At 41.8% G+C, this 18771-nt stretch overlaps 1 protein-coding gene across 1 annotated transcript in view; it reads left to right on the top strand.

The window, feature by feature from the left end:
- The first annotated feature begins 5114 nt into the window (after nt 1–5114).
- LOC131593111 (DCC-interacting protein 13-beta-like) overlaps nt 5115–18771 on the top strand; it is a 33364-nt gene continuing 19707 nt past the window's right edge. Inside the window, exons 1-2 of the mRNA XM_058865324.1 lie at nt 5115–5248; nt 9888–9986. Of these exons, the coding sequence (XP_058721307.1) occupies nt 5195–5248; nt 9888–9986 (153 nt within the window). The 5' untranslated portion in view covers nt 5115–5194. The remainder of the gene's footprint in view (nt 5249–9887; nt 9987–18771) is intronic.

The following is an 18771-nucleotide window of genomic DNA, read 5'->3' as shown; positions in this document are numbered from 1 at the left end:
TGACATTAAGTTGATGGTCTTTTCTGCAGATCCAGCCTGCATTTGAATGTGGTATTCTGACTTTTGGTAACCTTTATGCCTGACAGGTTATTTATTGGCATTTCATAATCATATGTCAGGCACTAGAGGTCTCTTATATTAATGTACAGAATCATACCAGATATGCATTTCTTTGATGAAGCACCTGTATTATTCTTTCTGTCACTTCTTGTATTCACCCAAGGATTTTTCACCATTCCTCAGACAGCTCCTCCAACAGCCCTGAACTCCATTGGACTCCATCACCTGAAGCAGGTTAGGGAGCAACATACACCACAAAAAGCACAGCTAGAAGGAGGAAGGAGTCTGTATATTGACATTTGCACTGCAAAAACATAAACATTTTAGCTTAAAATATTCCACTAATTCTCCAACGAACTACCCACTCTCTCATTGTTCCTGTTTCTTGCAAAGCAAATGCAAACTGTTAAATCAGATGCCTTCCATCAGACAGGCCCCCAAACAAAAAGTCATGGCAACACATCCACAGAGCAGTGGCAGGCGTGGAGGAAGTGGTGGCTACACCTCTGGCTGATGTTGCCATCCGTGACTTCAGCATTTGAAACCATATTTTTATTCTGGATCTGGGTGGAGGCTGCTACTATGCTTGGCTACAGGAGGGGACTTAATTGCCCTTAAATTACATGAAATTAAAGATGGCAGTTATACCCTTCACCTTCAATGATGTTTTAATTAGATCCATCCCACCAGCCAGTCCATCTGTGCGTATCCATTTTGGCATATTACTAATGTGCTTAATGGAAATAAACAAAGCCATGTGTTTTATGTTAAAACCAAGAACACGACATCTTGGTCACATAGCAATTAATAATTTCAGTGGAATTTTATTTCAGCCCAATATTATGATATGGGTAATACACAGAATCACAAGATATTAGTTTTCTATATGTGCCCAAGACATGTCCAGTACATCAGATGCCTTATTAATTTAACCAGTAATTTATTCAGATACTATTGAAAAAATTGGTTTGGGATGCTTCTGGTAGTGAAAGAGCTGAGTCATTTTCACATCTTTCACATGTACTCATTTGAAGCAACTTATTGCTACTATCATATAAGATAACCTCTCTATTTATATGTATATATTTATACAAAGTTGCACAACTTACGGTAAATTATTACATGTCTAAAAGTCGTCTGTAGTTCAAAGATTTGTTACTGAGCACAAAGGAAAATATGAGACACTTTGTTAAATGCATAAATAGACTCAGCTGACTTAGCAGACATGTGACCACCAATGCTCAGAAATTTCTTGTGAAGTACAAGGTAGGAAGCCAAAAAGGAAGCATAATGCAATATGTTCTTCAAGTTATAATGGAACATATGAGAAAGAGAGCACAATGCAGTATGACTTACTCTGTAACTAGTCTAACCAGAAAAAAGTAATTATAGTCAGCTCTCCATTAATACTGGGTGGATTATCAAATTTGGAAATAAATTAGGCTAAGGATGCACAACAGCTGCCTTGTTTCCAAACAGTCCAATTAAAGCTGGCAGGGCTTATTAACTCAGGCACAGCACCATCCAGGCTTGGCACTGCTGCTACCAGCCCTGAGCTGGTGCTGGGCAGTCAGGGGGGAAAGCACTTGGGCAGAGCTGGAAGCATGGCACTGACACCTTCAGTCCTGCAGAAGGCACAGTCCCAGCTGCCACCTCACAGCATGGTCCTTTCTGTCACATGGCCAGACTCCACTGGCTGCTTACCAAGGGATGTTCCTGGTCATCCTCAAATAGGAACAAGGCTGTCCTGTGTAAAACCCCAACTTCAGATTTGAAGATGCACTGATTTCTGTGGACCTACAGTAATACTGGGAGATTTTATATCATTTTGCCAAGAGATTTGTTTAGCAGACAAATCTTGAACTTCAAGATGAATTCAAATTTTCTTCTTCTTTCCTTTAAAATTGATCATTCTCCCAACTATGAGATTTTTTGGCTACAGCCAGGCTTTTCTGGGAGGAAGCATCATCTTTTCTTAGAAGCAGTACAATTACTTTATGTAATGAATTACTTCATGCTCAACACTCAATTATTTATTGATTTTACTTGATACTATGATTTCTTACTAGTTTTATAAGCAGTGTGGATCAGTTTAATTGTAGCCATTCTGAGGTTTTTTCCTTAAGTTTTCACACTCCAAGAGCAATATTTCTTAACATAATTGAGTCATCTGCAGGTTACAGAATACATGTATACAAATTAATTGGGCTGCTTCCTGGAAGTGATCTCCAGCTCAATTCACACTTCCATGGCAGGTCTTTTGAGTAATCACCTGACTGATTCTGGGTACTGTGCCTACTGTTTCCCTATTCTCTTTCCATGTGTTCAGTGTTCCTAGAATGGCTATAAGAGTGCTTTTCACTAGCAAGACTTTTTGTAGTGAGTATATTGCACTCGGTACCTGGAGAAAGAATATGGAAACCCAGGAAACCCAGAAACTGTGTTTTCTTGTGTCCAAGAATGAGACACCTCTACGCAAAGGACTCTCCATGCACAAGGTACTTAACTTCTTTTTATGATACTGCTAATGCTGTATAAATAAATTGTTGAAATGTTTGGTGGTAGTACTGTGGGTTATTTAAATTCTTCTAGAAATGTTATTTGAAGTTACCAAAACTGAAGAGTAATTCTTGAAACCAAATAAAACCAAGCGTCTGGAAAATTAACTTCAATTACAAATAGGAAACTCTGAAATTCAAAACCACCTAGACTGTATTGGGGAAGGTTGATAAAAAGATTTTGATCACTATAAATAAGCAATCTGACAAGTTTATAGGTGTGTAAGAAATGATGCAACAAAGAATGACAACTAGTAAAATGCATCAGCCTTCAGTAAGTTAATGAAGTGCTTTTTATTTTATTCAAATAAAACCAGTAGAACCTGTTCTGGGAATAACTATCCTTAACTTTGGAATGACAACAGGCTTCCACTCTTGAACCTCAAACTAAACAAAGCCATCAAAAGGAAGAAAAAAACTTCCAGGTTATTGCACTGATGTGAAATAAAACCACAAACCACCTCAATGCTTTCCTGGTGAAGGAAATACTTCAATTCAGTGGGTAAGAGCTGTTGCTGAACTATTTCAAGACAAGAGGGGAAAAGAAAGAGGCAAGAGTTTTAACTAAAACTAAGTATTTGAGAAATATTAAAAAATGTCCTGAAGCTACTTTAACAGATAATCTGATGAAGCATGGTTCTCTTGGTCTCCATTAATTTCAAGTAACATTTTCAAAATCTCTGATAAAAGAAAAATAAGATTTAACACACACTGACAAAATTGGCTCAGATGTGATCATGGATTCTTAAGCCTAATGCCTAACTGGTGCCCTATTTCATATTCTGTAGGAAAAAAAATCTCTGACCTCTTTCACCATTCTAAAATTCTCTGAAACATTATTATGATAAATCCATATCCATTTTTATTTGCTCTTTATGTAAATACATACTGTCATCCTTGGTATTTTTGGTATTAGCTGGAGATTTTTTATTATGGTTCACTGTCTTTATTCAGGCAAGAAAAGGAACTGAATGTGAGACCTCTGTTCTTACTCAAAGGCCTGGAACAGGGAGTCCAATTTCAGGACTGGTGGAGCAGTCCCACTGTTACAGCTTGGCACATTGGGTTAAAGGTCCCATCACAAGCTTCAGAAGCAATACCAATCAATGTCAGACACACAGAAATACCTTAGCCAAAATTACAGGGTTCAGTGGTCTTTCTCATATATAATTAAAGCAAACAATCATCCAGCCAATCCGCAAGAAGTCTTTTAATCAGGAAAAAACCCTCAATCCTTATTAGCAATCACCTTGTCATATAAAATATTTGCTATTGCTTAAGAATGACAGAAGTGGAAAAATCCACTGGGACTTAGATGCAAAAAGCTGGCCAATATTCAAGTTTGGAGCTCTTTTACAACTCAAGCTGCATTTTTTGAAATGATTTTCCTTCTTTTAAAAGAGGGCAGCAATGTGAGTTATCTGAGGACTGTGACGTTTCTTCCAAGATAGTAGCATCTTACAGCCAGTACGGCTGTTTGCATATTCTGTTTAATTGGCAGGATTCTTCCTAAAGTCTTCAGAAGTGGGTTTTGGTTTTTTTTTTTTCTTAAGTGAGATTCTGGTTTTGAGTACCTCCATTTTTATCTCAAGGCACACTGGAACAACAAAAGCTACAGCTGACAAGAATGGAGCAACTTCCCTGCAAGATCTGTAACCCTGGACTTTTGGAGAAGCTAAGGCATCTAAAAGCAATGGACACCCTTCAAAAGCATGTACATAATCAAACGCTCACAGATCAAACTGTGCTTACTTTGCAAATATTAATTTTGTTCAACTAAGCATCACAATTAATGTCCAAATGCTGGAGTTATCCAACACAATTAAGACAGCATCAAGCCAGTCATAAAAATCATAACTCAGGACATGAAGGACTAGCAACTTAAAATGCATCCCTTGTAATCGCCCAAGGGTTATGGTGTTACGGGCTATGGCTGTGTGGGGATTTGCCTGTCTGGAGCACAACGAGGTCCCACAGTTTCGCTTGCAGAGTTGTCCACGGACCAAGAACAAATACAGATGCCACGATACACAAGCGGTTGTGCTGACCCTGGGGAGTGTCCCTGCCCTGCACCTGAGCACAGCAAAGGGCTCGCCCGCACCTGCAGGTCCCCAAGCCCCGCCAGCTCAGGCTGAAGGGGGTGATCTTCCCCGGGTTTTTATCGCACCCTCACAGCCTATCTCAGCGGAGGGGATATCCCTGCTGCATCCCTCCTTCCGCCGCCCTGCTCCCGGGAGCGGAGCTGCGGGAGGCCCCTCCACGCTGCCGCCCTCCACCGGGGCCTGTGTCCCGCCGCCCGCCGAGCTAATGGCGGCAGGGAGCCTCCCCCAGCGCCCTGCCCGTGACTCGCTTCCTCCAGCGGACGGGAACTGGGCGGAGTGAGCGGCCCCGGCCCCGCCAGCGGAGCCGTCCGGCCGTGCCCGGTGCTTGCAGAGCGCCGCGGCCGCCCCCGCGGGGCCGGAGTAAGGGAAGGAGGGAAGGAGGGAGGGAGGGGACGCCGCCGAGCCCCGCCGCCGGGGCGTGCCAGCGCCGCTCACCCCGCTCCTGCCAGGGCTCCGCCGCGCCGCAGCACCAACATGCCCGCCGTCGACAAGCTCCTCCTGGAAGAGGCTCTGCAGGACAGCCCGCAGGTAGCGACCGCTGCCGGGACAGCCCGTCCGTCCGTGGGTTTTCGGTCGGTCGGTGTGACGCACCTGAGCGCTCTGAGGCGGGCTGGCGGCTGGCGAGGGCTGGGGAGCGGCGTCCCATGGAGGGGAGAGGGGCGCCGGGGGCGGTGCGGGGAGGTGGCTCAGGGCGAGCTCGGCGGCCGGAGCCACCGGGGATGCGCTGAGGCGGGCGGACGGCACCCGTGCGGCCGCGGGGGAGGTCTGGTGTCCCGCGGGGAGTTCGTCGGGGAAAAAGCAGGCAGAGTCTGCTCCGCGGGGTCTCCTGGGACGACGGCCGTCCCCCAGCGCGGGGGGCACCGTGCCCTTTCTACTCAGAGCCCTTAGTGAAACTGCTGTGGCCTTTTCCTCGCACCGTCCCGTCTGGGTGCGCGCTCGGTGCTGTAAGGGTTGCCCTGAACGGCCGAGGTGTGTCGGGGAAGGACAGGTGGGCAGGGCTCGGTGCCGTGGCTTCCCCCGAAGGGAAAGGGACACCTGTGCGCTGTGAGTCACCTGGCCCCGGTGACAGAATGGGCTGGAGGAGTGTCACCGCCGATGTCCCTGTTCCTCAAGGGCCGCAGTTCCCATACAGGAGCTCCCATGAGGACAAGTGAGGCGGATCCCACCGCAGATGACCTTCTGAAGGGATCAGAGGAACGAGGAGAGGCGGTCGCTGCCCTTCCTTCCCCGAGTGCAGGCAGGGCGGGAGGATGTTCCTCCTTTCGCCCCAGGGCAGCGCCCCGTGCCCCGCCGCCAGGAGCCGCGATGTGACACAGCTGCACAAGGGACCCCTGGCACTGTGGAAGCCCCACAGAGAAGAACATGCCACGTCTTGATGTATTCAGGGGCTGGTTGAGTGGAAGAGAGAAGTAACAGGGAAGGGGAAAGAATGGAAATTCCACGGAGGGATGCGGAGGGTGTGCTTGGAGACAAAGCGTGGTGCAGATAGAGATACGAAAGTAGTCGGTGAAGCGGGTAAAGAACAAATGAGGGCAGGGTGGATCAGTATGGGTCCAGCTCCCAGGTAACTCTGTGTTGTAATCCTAACTTGTCTGCTGATGGATCAGGAGGAGGAATGAATAGGTAAGCTGTGGAGCAGATTGCTGCAAGGTGTTATAGAGTCTGTCGTGAGACATTCTGAAGTGCACCTGTCAGGACTTAATGAGCCTTGGGTCTTATCTTAATTGCCTCATTTTATCCTGTTCTTTTTTGTTATTTCATGAAATCCCATTCTAGTAAGAAGGATTTCCATCATCTCTTTGATGTGGTGTATTTGTAATTGTCCTTGGAATTTTAAACACTGCGCTGGAGGAAGTGTTGAGTAACGTGATGTTACACCAAAGTCAGCCCTGCTTGGAGCAGAGGTTTGGACAAGGTGACCTGCAGAGTTCCTTACCAGCCTGAACTTTTCTGTGTTCCGCAGTTTACCAGAATGTGCCAGATTTATTATGGGTAGTTAGTAACATTTTTAGTGTTAACCTATCTACTGCATCCTAAAGCCGAAGAAATTGATGTGCAGGAGAAGTGAACTAATTTACTTCTTCAGTCAACACTTCCCTCAATGATTAAAAAGTAACACTGACTGAAAGCAGCTGAACAATGCACTGAACTGGATTTGGAGGTCGCAATATTTCCTGTGTCCTGAAATGAAGGCTGTCAACGTCTCCTTTGCAATCAGTGGAATACCAGGCAACACATAAACTTGAGCACTGGCAGGATGTTTTGCCTTGATTTGGTCATTGCTTTCTCTTCAAGCTCTACAACTTTCAGAGGGAGGGACACTGTTTAATTTTTATAATGTCCCAGTGTTGCTAAAATATGTTCTTTTGATGCAAGGAAGCAGGAGTGGGTTTTTTCAGTCTTTTCTATTTTTATGACTTTTTTTCACTGGGGGGAACTTTAGATTCACAAAATCAAGGCAAAAAATTAGTCTTTGTTCCACAGAAGTAAGCAATAAGGATCATTTACTTCTGTGAGAAGGAACCTGATTCTCCTCTGCTCTGTGCAGTCACAGGAGTGCAAAGGGATGGTGAAATGAGGCTGTAACCTCACTTTTTATAATCTGTGGAAGTATGTGGTTTACATGCAACACCAAGGAGAATTATGCCAAAGTTATTTCTTCATCAGGTTTCTGGAACTTGATTTATCTCTACTCATCAATAGAGTACTTTTGTCTTGATTTGTCTCCGGACACTGGCTGAAAGACGCCATAAGAAGTGTCTTAATTTTGAGGTGTTTGGCTACAAAATAGAGAGCAAATCATGTCAGCAGTCATGCTAAAATCAAGAGAAGTACTCACATGAAGCTAGAAATTATCTTTCCAGAAGTGGAGATAATGTGAATAATGGGGCCTCCTAAATGTTAGCTTAATATCTGGATTATTGGTTTATTTCAGCAGCATTAGCTGCTATTCCAAAATTTATCGAAACAGCAACAAAGAAAATACACACATCTTGGTATTTTGTTGCAGTGAATTTCGTATGGTATTCTTAAATGTTAAAGTTTCCAAGAATAACTTCCAAACTGTCTGAATCATTTATTGTTTTTATTATTTTTGAACAATGTGCTAATAACAGAGGCCAAGACTTTCAGAAGTTGGTTCCTGGAGCTGTTATACCTCAAGCCATATTTAGACAAATGAAAAATCTGAGCCTGCAAAAATTCAGTGAAGTTTACAAGTGTAGCTGACAATTCCTGTATTTGGGAACCTTTTCCAGCAGGACGAAGTGTGTGATTTGTGGCCTACTTCAGGCAATTTCTTTATAACTTTTGAGTTTTGGCTTGATAAACATTATGTCAAATTTTATAATTTTTGCTTTCCCCAGATTTATTTTTTCACCATCTTTGTACCCTGTACTTTTCATGTTCCTTTGTAACAGAGCTTGAGAGCTGTATAGATACAAGATATTTTATTGACATTATTTTGTTTGTTTCAATACATCATTGAAAACCAAACAGAAACCAGATATTTTTGAAAATCATTATGTTTTCAGTTACTGAAATAATATCTTAGTGTGGAAAACTCTTGAAATCATGCTGCTGTCCTTACAGGGGAGTTCTGTACAAAGGTCCTTTTAACATTTGGGTTCTTGGTATCTGTTTCATCGACTTGGACTTCTCTCCATTCTCTGTTTTTTATGTTCACTTTATTTGAAAACAATACTTTGTAATGCATATTCTGTTACATGCTAGGATCTCAAACTAGCTTCCCTAACTGCCAGCATCTCTCAGGTAGGAAGTGTTGTAGCAACTCAGCACATCAGCAGAGTGAACTGCTGAGAGCTTTTAAAGTTACTCAGGGTAAGAAGGTACCAAAGAGAACCCAAAGACTGCCTCCCAGGTCACGTATTTTAACTGCTGAGCAGCACTAGTTTCTGGCTTAGATACTTCTCAGCAGAGATGGAAAGATAGTTAATCACAGGCCAGGATTCTTGAAGGATGCTGGTGCTGACTTTTTCAGGACAAGAAAGTTTGGGCAGTGAGTTTTGCAGAGAAGAATAAATGCCTTAGGGAAGTGCATGTGCCTTATGTTAAAATAGTGGAGTACCTTAAAACTTTGAAAATAAATTTCCCAAATTCAATCCTGGATGCTTCAGGTCGATTAGAGATTCCTGTAGTAGGGAGATAAATAAAGCACTTGCTCTTTTACAGGACTGACATGTCTGTGAAAGTACTGGAGTTTATGTATGCCCCTCATGTAAGCAGATGAAGCTCATTAATGTCATACGAGTTAGCTGTACAGATGGAGAGACATTTCCAGTTAGCCTCAAATAGATTGGATTTATCAAAGCTAAGACTAAGTATGGATCATGATTTTGTTAAAGGGACAGTCTTTCCTCTTTAATTATTGTAAAGATCTAGCAAATTCTGGAGCCCAGCATTATTCTGAAATGTCTTTTCTTTCCCTCTCGGGAGCTGTTTCAGCAACATAATTCTTTATTCCTGACGATCGCACCAAAACAAACCAAGGGAATTTGTTTAAGGTAACACAAATTCTTCCTTCCCCTTCCAGCTTGCTGACAAGGATGAGTTAGCAGAGTGAAGAAAGGACAGGGTTATCTCCAAGTGGGTGTATCCTTGTGTGCCTCTTGGAGATGAACACTCAGTTGTTTGGTCCAGTGACATCAGCTCGCTTTGGCCTTGGCCCCTTAAGAGTTGCTCAAGACAGTGGGGAGTGAATAACAGAGTGTAAATTATCTCACTGGAAAGGGATGCTTTCAGTGCAGTCTGACACTGGAGAAGTAAAATGAGCAAGCTGTGGTGTTTGACCCCCAGTCCTTAACGTGGTTTGAATTACTGTTGTCAGCAGGAAGATACTCAGGATTTTTTACATTCCTAATTATGTTGGAAGGACTGTCTATTAGTTGGAACAAGAGCCTGGGAGTCGGGATGTGGCCATAACATTATATCAGTTTGACTCTTCGTGCCTCAGTTCCTGTCCTTAATAAAAGAACTTATGTTCCATGTGTTTAGAGATTCTGAATAAACAGAATCGTGCAAGTCAAGGGCGTGTTATTTCTGCTGGATTTTTACTTTTTACTGCCATCTCTTTGTAGTTATTTATGGTTCTTTTTAATATTTCCACTCGTGACTAAAAACTGTTTGCTTTTTTTTTCTTTCATTGAAGACTCGTTCTTTGCTCAGTGTCTTTGAAGAAGATGCAGGAACCCTTACTGAATACACAAATCAGTTGCTTCAGGCAATGCAACGAGTCTATGGTGCCCAGGTAATTTTTCATTTCTATTTCTTTTGTTCAATGTGGAGTAGAAGATAAATTGCTATTATGATGCTATTATTTACTTTAAAGTTGCTAAGTACATGTACCTTCTGTGATTTAAGAGGAGTTGTGGGTGTTTTTCATCTGATAGCTAAACCTCTTCCTGCCTTGGTGCTCAGAAAACTCGTATTTATGAAAAAAAAGAGTTATTTACTGTGTCTCCAAACAATTAATCAAAGTAAAATTGTGCTGTGTCCTTACCTTTTGGGGAGGCCAGCCATGGCAAAATTGCTTGCCAAAATGTAGACACAATTCCCAGGTCTGCACACTGACTTTAGGTACCTGACTTTGATGCTGTGACTCACCTTGTGGAGGGAACTGCCCATGTCCATTGATTACAGAGCAGATGTGCACTTTGGGTCATACTAAAGTCAAGTGCCTACAGTAGTTGAGAAAAAAAAAAATGAGCTGGATCTGGAAAAATAACATTTTCTAGAGTGTTTACATGACCTAGATGACTAAATCCCTTTGAAAGTAAAACCTGTATGAGAAATTATATCCAGTGCTTTGGAAAATGTAAATCTGAGTGATTTTCAGTGCAGCTGATTCCCATGTGCATAAAATTAGGTGTTTCAAAATGCCATATCTGGGTCTTTAAAGACATACGCAGTGTCTCACGGAAGTTTTGCAAGTATTTATGTAGGTTAAATTCCTGGGTTTACAAGAAACAACTTTTCTATACTTAAACCAGTAAATCACAGTACACAGAGAGATTAAGAGCTCAGGAGTATTTTGAATTTCCCTGAAGAGTGCCTGATCCTTACATTATTAGAAATCAGCTCAGTTATGAATCAACTGCAAGTGTATGTCCATTTGGTGGGATTGCTCTTTGGGTGACTGATAGTTTGACAGTGAAGAACCATTTCTCCAGGATCTGGCTGCCTATACCTGGAGGATGCAGCTTTGGAGAGCTTCAAAGTTTTCATGTCCTGGATGTTGTGGAAATGCAGAGCAGCCAGCAGCACTTAGGTACATAGGAAATGATGCAGGGCATGTCTCAGGGAGGGCTCGAGAGGTGGCACAAAATCAGCACTGAAAGTCAGGGATAGGCATTTCGGTAGTCATGGTGCTTTAAGAGTAACAAAGAGCATGGGCACACTGAGTGGTAGGAATCTGACAGCAACGACTGGATAGGGTTGAAATGGATGAGGAAGGGAATCAGGAGATAAATCTGATTTTCAATGTCCAGCTTGTGGGCTGCATGCCCCTTTCCGCTGATAATGACGTTTTAGGATGTCATTTTAGGAAGTGGTTGCTCTGGTCTGTGATTCAAGGAAAAAAAAAAGCTTTTTCTGCTTTTGTTTGCATCTTCCTTTTCATCTTGGTTTTTAGCCTTCTCCATTTCTGTTTCACCACAATTACAACATTTCCTTTTTCTTCTCATTGTCTCAGTATATTTACCCGTCAGTATTTTGCAGTACTACTGAGTCTACTTCATTTCTCTAGCACTTTTTGGCCACTTCTTTCCTGAGTACTGCTTTAGTTTGATGTAAATATTCAGTCATTTGTGAATATTGGATATATTCTTTGAAATAGGTCTTTGGAGTTTGATGCAATTTTGAGATGTAGAAATAGAAGGATAATGCTGAATTGCCTACTAAACATAAATGGACAGTTAAGAAAAATGTTTGTGCTATTTCTTGGCTGCCTAATCACAACTTGAGAGAGAGAAAAAGCGCTTTTGTTGCTGTGTTATCTGGGCCTCAGTAGCAGGTGTTGCCAACTCTGTAAAAGCTGAGAGTATTGAGAAACCTTCTGAATTTGCCTTTTTATTTCCCTGGCTTAAATTTTATCTCTGCAAAGTCAGATTTTCTCTTTGCAAAGTCATTGTCATCTCCTGCTCTGATTTCCATATCTGTAAGATAGGACTTACAGTTACTGACCTACTTTAAAGCAATGACCATAAAATGACTGGGATCACTGTCATGACAGTCAGACAAAGCAGCAGTGGTTGAGACTGGTTGTACCAGTCTCCAGTACTGAAAATTCAGGGTTTATGCCCTCTCAAAACACTTATGACAGTTTACAAAAATGTTAATTTTGTTTTCTTCTGTAGTTTTTCTTCTGAACTTTAAGATTTCTCAGATGTCTTAACCATGTTTTCAAGATTTTTTTGGGGCTAGCTTACTAGAAGTTTGGTGTTTCTTGTGATGAAAACTCAGATTTTCATGTAATTCAAACCACTGTGGCTTGTGATCAAATAACAACAGTTAACATTGCTTCTGTGCAAAGTCACAGGGGAGTAGCAATTAGTACCAACTGCATGCTGTTAATTAACCATGTGGATGTATGCTTATAGCTGTCTATAGCTGTCTCAAAACACTGCTCTGTGTAGAGAGCCACACTAAATTTGTTAAGTGACCGCTCAAACTGCTTTAAGCACTTGGATCAGTGCATTTGAAAGAAGTGTGAAAAATAAATACTTGGCCATATTTTTTTAAAAACATTTAGGAAAGTAGGAATCCTTTTAAACATCTTTTCAGACTTCCATGTGTTCGAGCAGGACTTTAAAAAGAGTGTAAGGAGGGATGTGCAGCATCCAGTGCAGCAGTGCTCTTCCTGTGCTGCAGCTGGGTGATGCTTGGGAAGCAGATTGCCCTGGCTGCAGGGCCCTCAGTGCTTTACAAGCCTCTGGTTGCTTTGCAGGATGAGGACAGTGCTCTCACCTTCCTAGGCACCCACACCACATGGGATCAGGTGGTGACTCTTCTGCGCATGGAGCTCTTTAGTGAGAAAGGGGATGTGATGCTACAAGGCAGATGCAGTGTGTGATGCCCTGATAAAGGAGAAGTCACAGGACCCAAAAGCAGTACTTAAGGAGTGAGGTTGCCCTGATGCCCTGATTAAGAAGTCACAGAACCCAAAAGTAGCACTGGAGGAGTGAGGTTTGGTTGATCTGGCAAACCAATGTGATTAAATACAATAAAGCACAGTGGAGCATTTTTATATTTGTCAAATAAACCACACCTGTGTGAGTACATATTCTGCTTCCTGCTATAGGTGTCCCAGCTGTGCTGCAGTACCCTGAAATAGTTACCACAGTAGTGGTCTTATACAGGAACTCTTCCTTATAGAGTTTATCCCTGTAGTGCTTCCTTCTTGCATGCAAGCCCTGATGTTGCATCTGACATTACTGCTGCTTTCTGTGAATGTTGTGTTTGTCTGGATGTTTTAGTTCCTGATAAATGAAAAATATTATAAGGCAGCAGCAAACAAGGACTGTTGGAAAATGCAATTTGCTTAATTTACAATGCTGAGGTTCTTGCAATGGTGTATGAGCAAAGTGTACCCAGTTTACTTTCCTGACCACTGTCATAGTAAATTGTTTTCAGAGCTTTACTGTCATTTCCAATTCTCCATCAGGCTCTAGAAATGGCTGAGCTGGGAATCAAAATGCCTTTAGTAAATTTAGGAGACTCTTGAGTCTCTATCTTAGAAGGAATAAACAGTTGAGCGGGTGAGAGTAAGACGCAGTATTTTGTCATTGTAAAGAGATTTCATCTCATGAGTCCTGACAAACCTGTCTAGATACAGGGGCAGTGATGTCAGAAGAGGAGTAAAAAGAAACACATGTTGTCTTTATCAATACATTTGGAGAGGGAATACCATGAGAATTATGAAGCATGATCTTGTTCAGCATCTCTGTCTCTGTGAGCAATTGTCTTGTGATTCCAGAGTCACAGAGGCAAAGCGGCAACAACCTCTGGAGCTTACTGCCTTTTTACATCCAGACTCTTAGAGAAACTCCGTAACTCCAAACAGTTATGGAATAGTCTTAGTTTATAGATACCACATTACATGGGTGTCAGGACAGCTTGAATCTGTCGAGTTATTTTAAGTAGTGCTTTGTAAGTGTTACTTCTCTCTGCAAATTCATGGTCCCTCATGTCTGCATTGTTCAGCAGTGCTGCTTGTTTGATTTTCCTGTGCATTGCCTTCAGAAGGCTGTAACTCAATAGGTGGGTGTCAGGCTCTTTAGGCTATGCATGGACTTTCATATTTATTATGTTGCATAGCTAACCCCGAGTGCTGAGAGTTCTTGCTTAATTAGCAAGTAAGCAGTGATACAGCTTTTCTTTTAATTGTTTTCTTTTCATGTCTAAGGGAACAATTTTGTTGCCTTTTCAAATTATAAGAACTTTTTTTCCTAAAACACTTTAATGGAACAAAAATTAAGTTAGAATTTTATAAACTTTTAGTTCAACATAGAGAAGCTTCAACAGAATGTTAGAATGGGACAAACATTTGCAATAAATTACAGTTGTCATCACTGACTTTTGTGAAATACTGTATGTATTATTATTCCATACTCGTAGGTTTGCATCATATCTCTTACCTTCCTGAGGCATATTCACCTTATATGAATGTCATTGTCTGTGTCATTTGCTGACAGAGATGAGCAGAAGATTACCACATGAGAACTAATATATTTACAAAAGCATGGGAGTTGGGTTTAGTACTGCCTATAAAGTCAGCATTGTCACCATGCCTGGAAGCAAGTTAACATTGTGCTAAGGAGGATCTAGAGATCTGAGGCAGCATAAATGTATGGATATCCTGCTGATAGTAATTGTTTTGACAGAAGAGATTATTTCTGTACTGAGCTACTGTACACCCTATTGTAGCTGCTCTTGGTGTTTTTCAGCAGAGCTTTGACTGGTGGCTTTTATTCCTTGGAGCTACTGGATGATCCTTTGCTGAGCTGTTCTCATTTGTAAGGATGGAAAACCATGCTGTGAATCAGCACCAGGGCAAGCCATATGTTAGCCTGATCTTGTAAAGTGCTGTGCAGCCTGAGCACCCCAGTGAGGCTTAGCTTCTGCAACCCTGGGTTCACATTTCCAAGCCATTTAATATGCAAACCTAAGCCTGTGGGACTGTGCCATTTACTAGATTGCTGGATAATTCTGTTTTGTAGGAAGGTAAGCATATGTAAATAGAGCTGCCTAAAACTGTTGTATCAAGACGCAGTTCTTTCTGTGCTGTGTCTGACTTTGAAGGTAAATATGTGCTGAGTTCTGAAGGGGTGGACAGGCTGCAGCTACCTCATGGGTCTTCCACTTCAACCACATTCCTGGGTCTTTTTTCTCTTTGATGAGGCATCAAGTTTTCCCAGATGTAAGCCAAAATGTATTGTGTGTCATTCTGCGCATACAGAGTGCATGGACAAATACCTTTACCAGTGTCATGCTTGTTTGTATGGAGCAGCCTTTGGCAGTTCTGTGTTGTAGTTTTCAAAATGCCAACTGTAGCTGGAGTAGGACAGTTGCTTTGCAGAAAGCTTCATTATATTTGGATTGGAACTGGGCATACTGGAATAGTTCTGTGTCTTTAGAAGTTAATTTATAGCTCAACTTAATCCTTTACATGGCCTCAAATCTGTAGTCTGTTAGACAACTGTCTACAGAAATACCTTCGGATTTCAGCAGATTAGTCCTCAGAGTTTATTTTGGAAAAATACGGAGATCCTAAAAATGGATGGACTGCCTCACTGGGAAATTGTAAATGGCATGAATATTTTAATACAGAGGTTGTAGAAAAATCAGTCTCTTCTGATGATATGAACAGCTTAGTGAATAAAAGTGATAATGAAGAAGGTGGAATCAGCCAGTCTTTGCTCTGGGCACTAACTCAGAAAATAAGCTGGACGTTTTTTTTTTTTCACCACTGGCTTATTTGAAGGCTGGGTCAGGTATTGAAGTAACTTGAAAATTAAACAGTATTTTTAAATCAGCTGTTATTCATTTTGGGTAGATTAATTCTAGATTCAAGCCACCACTTCCATTACCTTATCCATTTGAACAAGACTCATAGAAATCTATTCCTAGGGCTATCATGCAAGCCAGGGTTAAAGAAAAGGGGAAAAAAAACCACATCTGTAATCACTACTGATTTCATTATACTTGTTTACATAAGGTTTTTTCTTCCTTCTGGTACACTTTTTTATACTAATGCTGCAGAGATGTCTTCCCTGTTAAATAAAACCATCTAGTGTGAATGAATGTACTTGTATGGCCCAATACTGGTTAAGTTTGCCTTCATTTAGAAGGCTTCAATTTATGTTTGGGATTTTATTGAGTTTTTGCTTGATATATTGTCGCATTCATAGCTCTCCCACTCCATAAATGTGTGATGAATTCTGAAATGTCAAGATAATGTGGAAGAGATGTGGAGTCAGGAATGTATTGTAGCTTTTCTTTTGCTGTGGTGTATTGAATTGCAGTCACTTCAGGACAAAGGACATCAGTGTTGCTGTATCCATGGGAAAATGCCTTGGAAATAGATTAAAACCTGTTAAAATAATTTGCCTGGATTTAGTGGATCTGTCAATTGAAGCAATGCAAATAACTTCTAAGTCTTGGAACTGAATGGCAGCAGGGCAGGGGGAGGGGAAAAGGCTTATTAGGAAGAAATGGGAGGGGGATTAAACCAAACTTTCCCAGATTAGTATGCTTAGCAATGCAGTATTACCACTAGGTCAGCAGAGCACTTTGCCTGCTTCCTGTTCCTTATGCAATGGACTGTGTTTCAACTTGCTAGCTTAACTTGATTTGTTTACAGTTTTGGGGTGTGTTTTGGTTTGATTTTTGTTTGGTTGTTTTTTTTTTCCCCAAATAATACAGTTAATGATTTTGTACCTCTAATGGGAACTAAGTCTAGCAGGTGTTGGGAGGGAGGATGAAGGACCCAGGATTCATTTTTCCACCTGGGTAGGGATTGAGGATGGAGTAACAAGTTTGTGGTGTTCTGACACAAAGAACTGAGCCAATAAATGAAAAATATGACCAGCTGGCAGTAGTGGGTTGTGAGTAATACATGGAACGGTTGTCCCCAAATCAGCCTAAAATCCCAAAGTAAGTTTTGCGTCAGGCACATCTCTCAATTTGTTCTGTAGCTGGAGTAGTAGGCTATGAATGTCTGCTTGAGGTCTGTAATTAACTGTTGTCACCTGATTGTGTACTTGTTAAGGTGTTGTTAATTTACACCCCTTCGAGATCCTCAGGGTTTATGTATTCTCCCATTATCCTGTCACATATTGGAGATCACTCCTGGGGAGTGGTGATCCCTATAAAATGCTTATTCCACACATCTCTTTACACTGCTCATCTTCAAACTTCCCCACACGCATGAGTAGTGATGCCCTTTGAATATTAAGTGAGGAAATTGAGGATTGAGTCTAAAAACCAAACTGGCAGAAGCTTTGTGGATGGTGGACACAAAGGAACAGGATGTCTTTGGCCAGGGTTCTTTAGGGGTTGGGGATTTTGGTTGGTTGTTTTTTTTATCAGCCCGTTATTCTGAAGCGTCTTTTAGTTTAGGAAATTTAAGCCAGAAGCATGTATTCTCTGGATTCAGAGCAGGTCACAAAACTGCAGAGTTTGCAGGAATAAGTAAAGTGAAACAAACAGGGAAAGCAGCGTGTTTCTGACACTTGATTTATTTCAGAAGAGTTCTCTCACCCTGATCCAGCTGTACAGCTTTCAGTTGGCATCACAATACCTGTGTGAGGACTTGGAACTGAGTAAGAGCTGCAAGAACACTATCTCTGAGGTTGTGTTTATGAAAAAGATGCCAGGTCTGAGAACCTCTGCTTCTTTTTGTAATCTTAATTTTCTCCCACATGCATACAAACAAACGCTTTTAATGTCTTCTGTATACTTGCAGGGAGTCCTGTCCTCCCTGTCATAAACTCATTGCTTGCTAGCTCCCACTTTGAAGGTGGTAAAGTCTCTCTGGTGTTCTTACTGCTTGGGAGCAGGTAATTTAAGCTCATTCCTATCCATGTCTGACCCCTTAACAGGATTTGTTTTTTTTCATTATAAGGCAGAACATCCTTTTCCATCCTCTGCCTTGGGAAATGCTTAAATACCAAGTATTTGTGTAAAGAAAAAAACCTACATAATCTGCATAATCAACCTGCAAATCTTACAGGAATCATTGGCATTATTGTTGTGTGAAAATGTGGTGCTTATTACTAATTGGGTTGAGACAAGAAATAAGACTAATCCGTCACTGTGAAGTGAGAATAGTCATGGGGTGTGGATGATCCAAGCGTGGGCCCACATTCTCTCAGCTCTGAACTCCTCCTGTTGGTACCTCAGAAGGCATCTGCTGTGCCATCTCCTCCCACCTCTGAGTGTTACCACCACGGTTTTAAGATGGTCAAAATTATCTCATTCAACTTTTCCTGTCATGTGCTCACATGCAGTTGCTGGTACCTAGGCTGTGGCTGCTTTGGTTTGACTTTTTTTATTTCCCTGAGCACTTGGGCACACTTGAACACTGACTGAATGCTGGGCCCTGCTGCCCATGTGAAGTCCTGGCATGCCAAGGCGGTGCAGAAGCACCAGGCTGTAATGCAGTATGTCACAGGCGGCAGCAGGCCAAAGCAAAGGGTGTTTCAGGGTCTCTGGCCCAGATAGTTCTCTGTGCTGGGCTCTGCTTGCTCAGAATGACAAGGGACAATAAGAGAGCACACAAGCTCTGTCCCAGTTTTAATGGTTTTCTGTGTCAGTCCTAGTATAAAGGGTTCAGAGATTTGTTCCTAGTTTTACAAACTCTCTATGGCCTTATATATTTGGAGACAGGAATAGTTTTTTAAGGTTTAAAATTAAAGTTACTAGTTTTTTGCATTTCTGAGCATGAGAAAGATCTGATAAGGGTTAAGACCGATGTCAGTTACCCCCTTCCCTTTTTGCTTTTATTCTTGTTGTAAGTCCTTGTTGACAAATCA

Source organism: Poecile atricapillus, chromosome Z, assembly GCF_030490865.1.
Source record: "Poecile atricapillus isolate bPoeAtr1 chromosome Z, bPoeAtr1.hap1, whole genome shotgun sequence".
NCBI lineage: Eukaryota > Metazoa > Chordata > Aves > Passeriformes > Paridae > Poecile > Poecile atricapillus.
The sequence above is the reverse complement of the archived record's forward strand: the minus strand, read 5'-3'. Positions and strand labels throughout refer to the sequence as shown.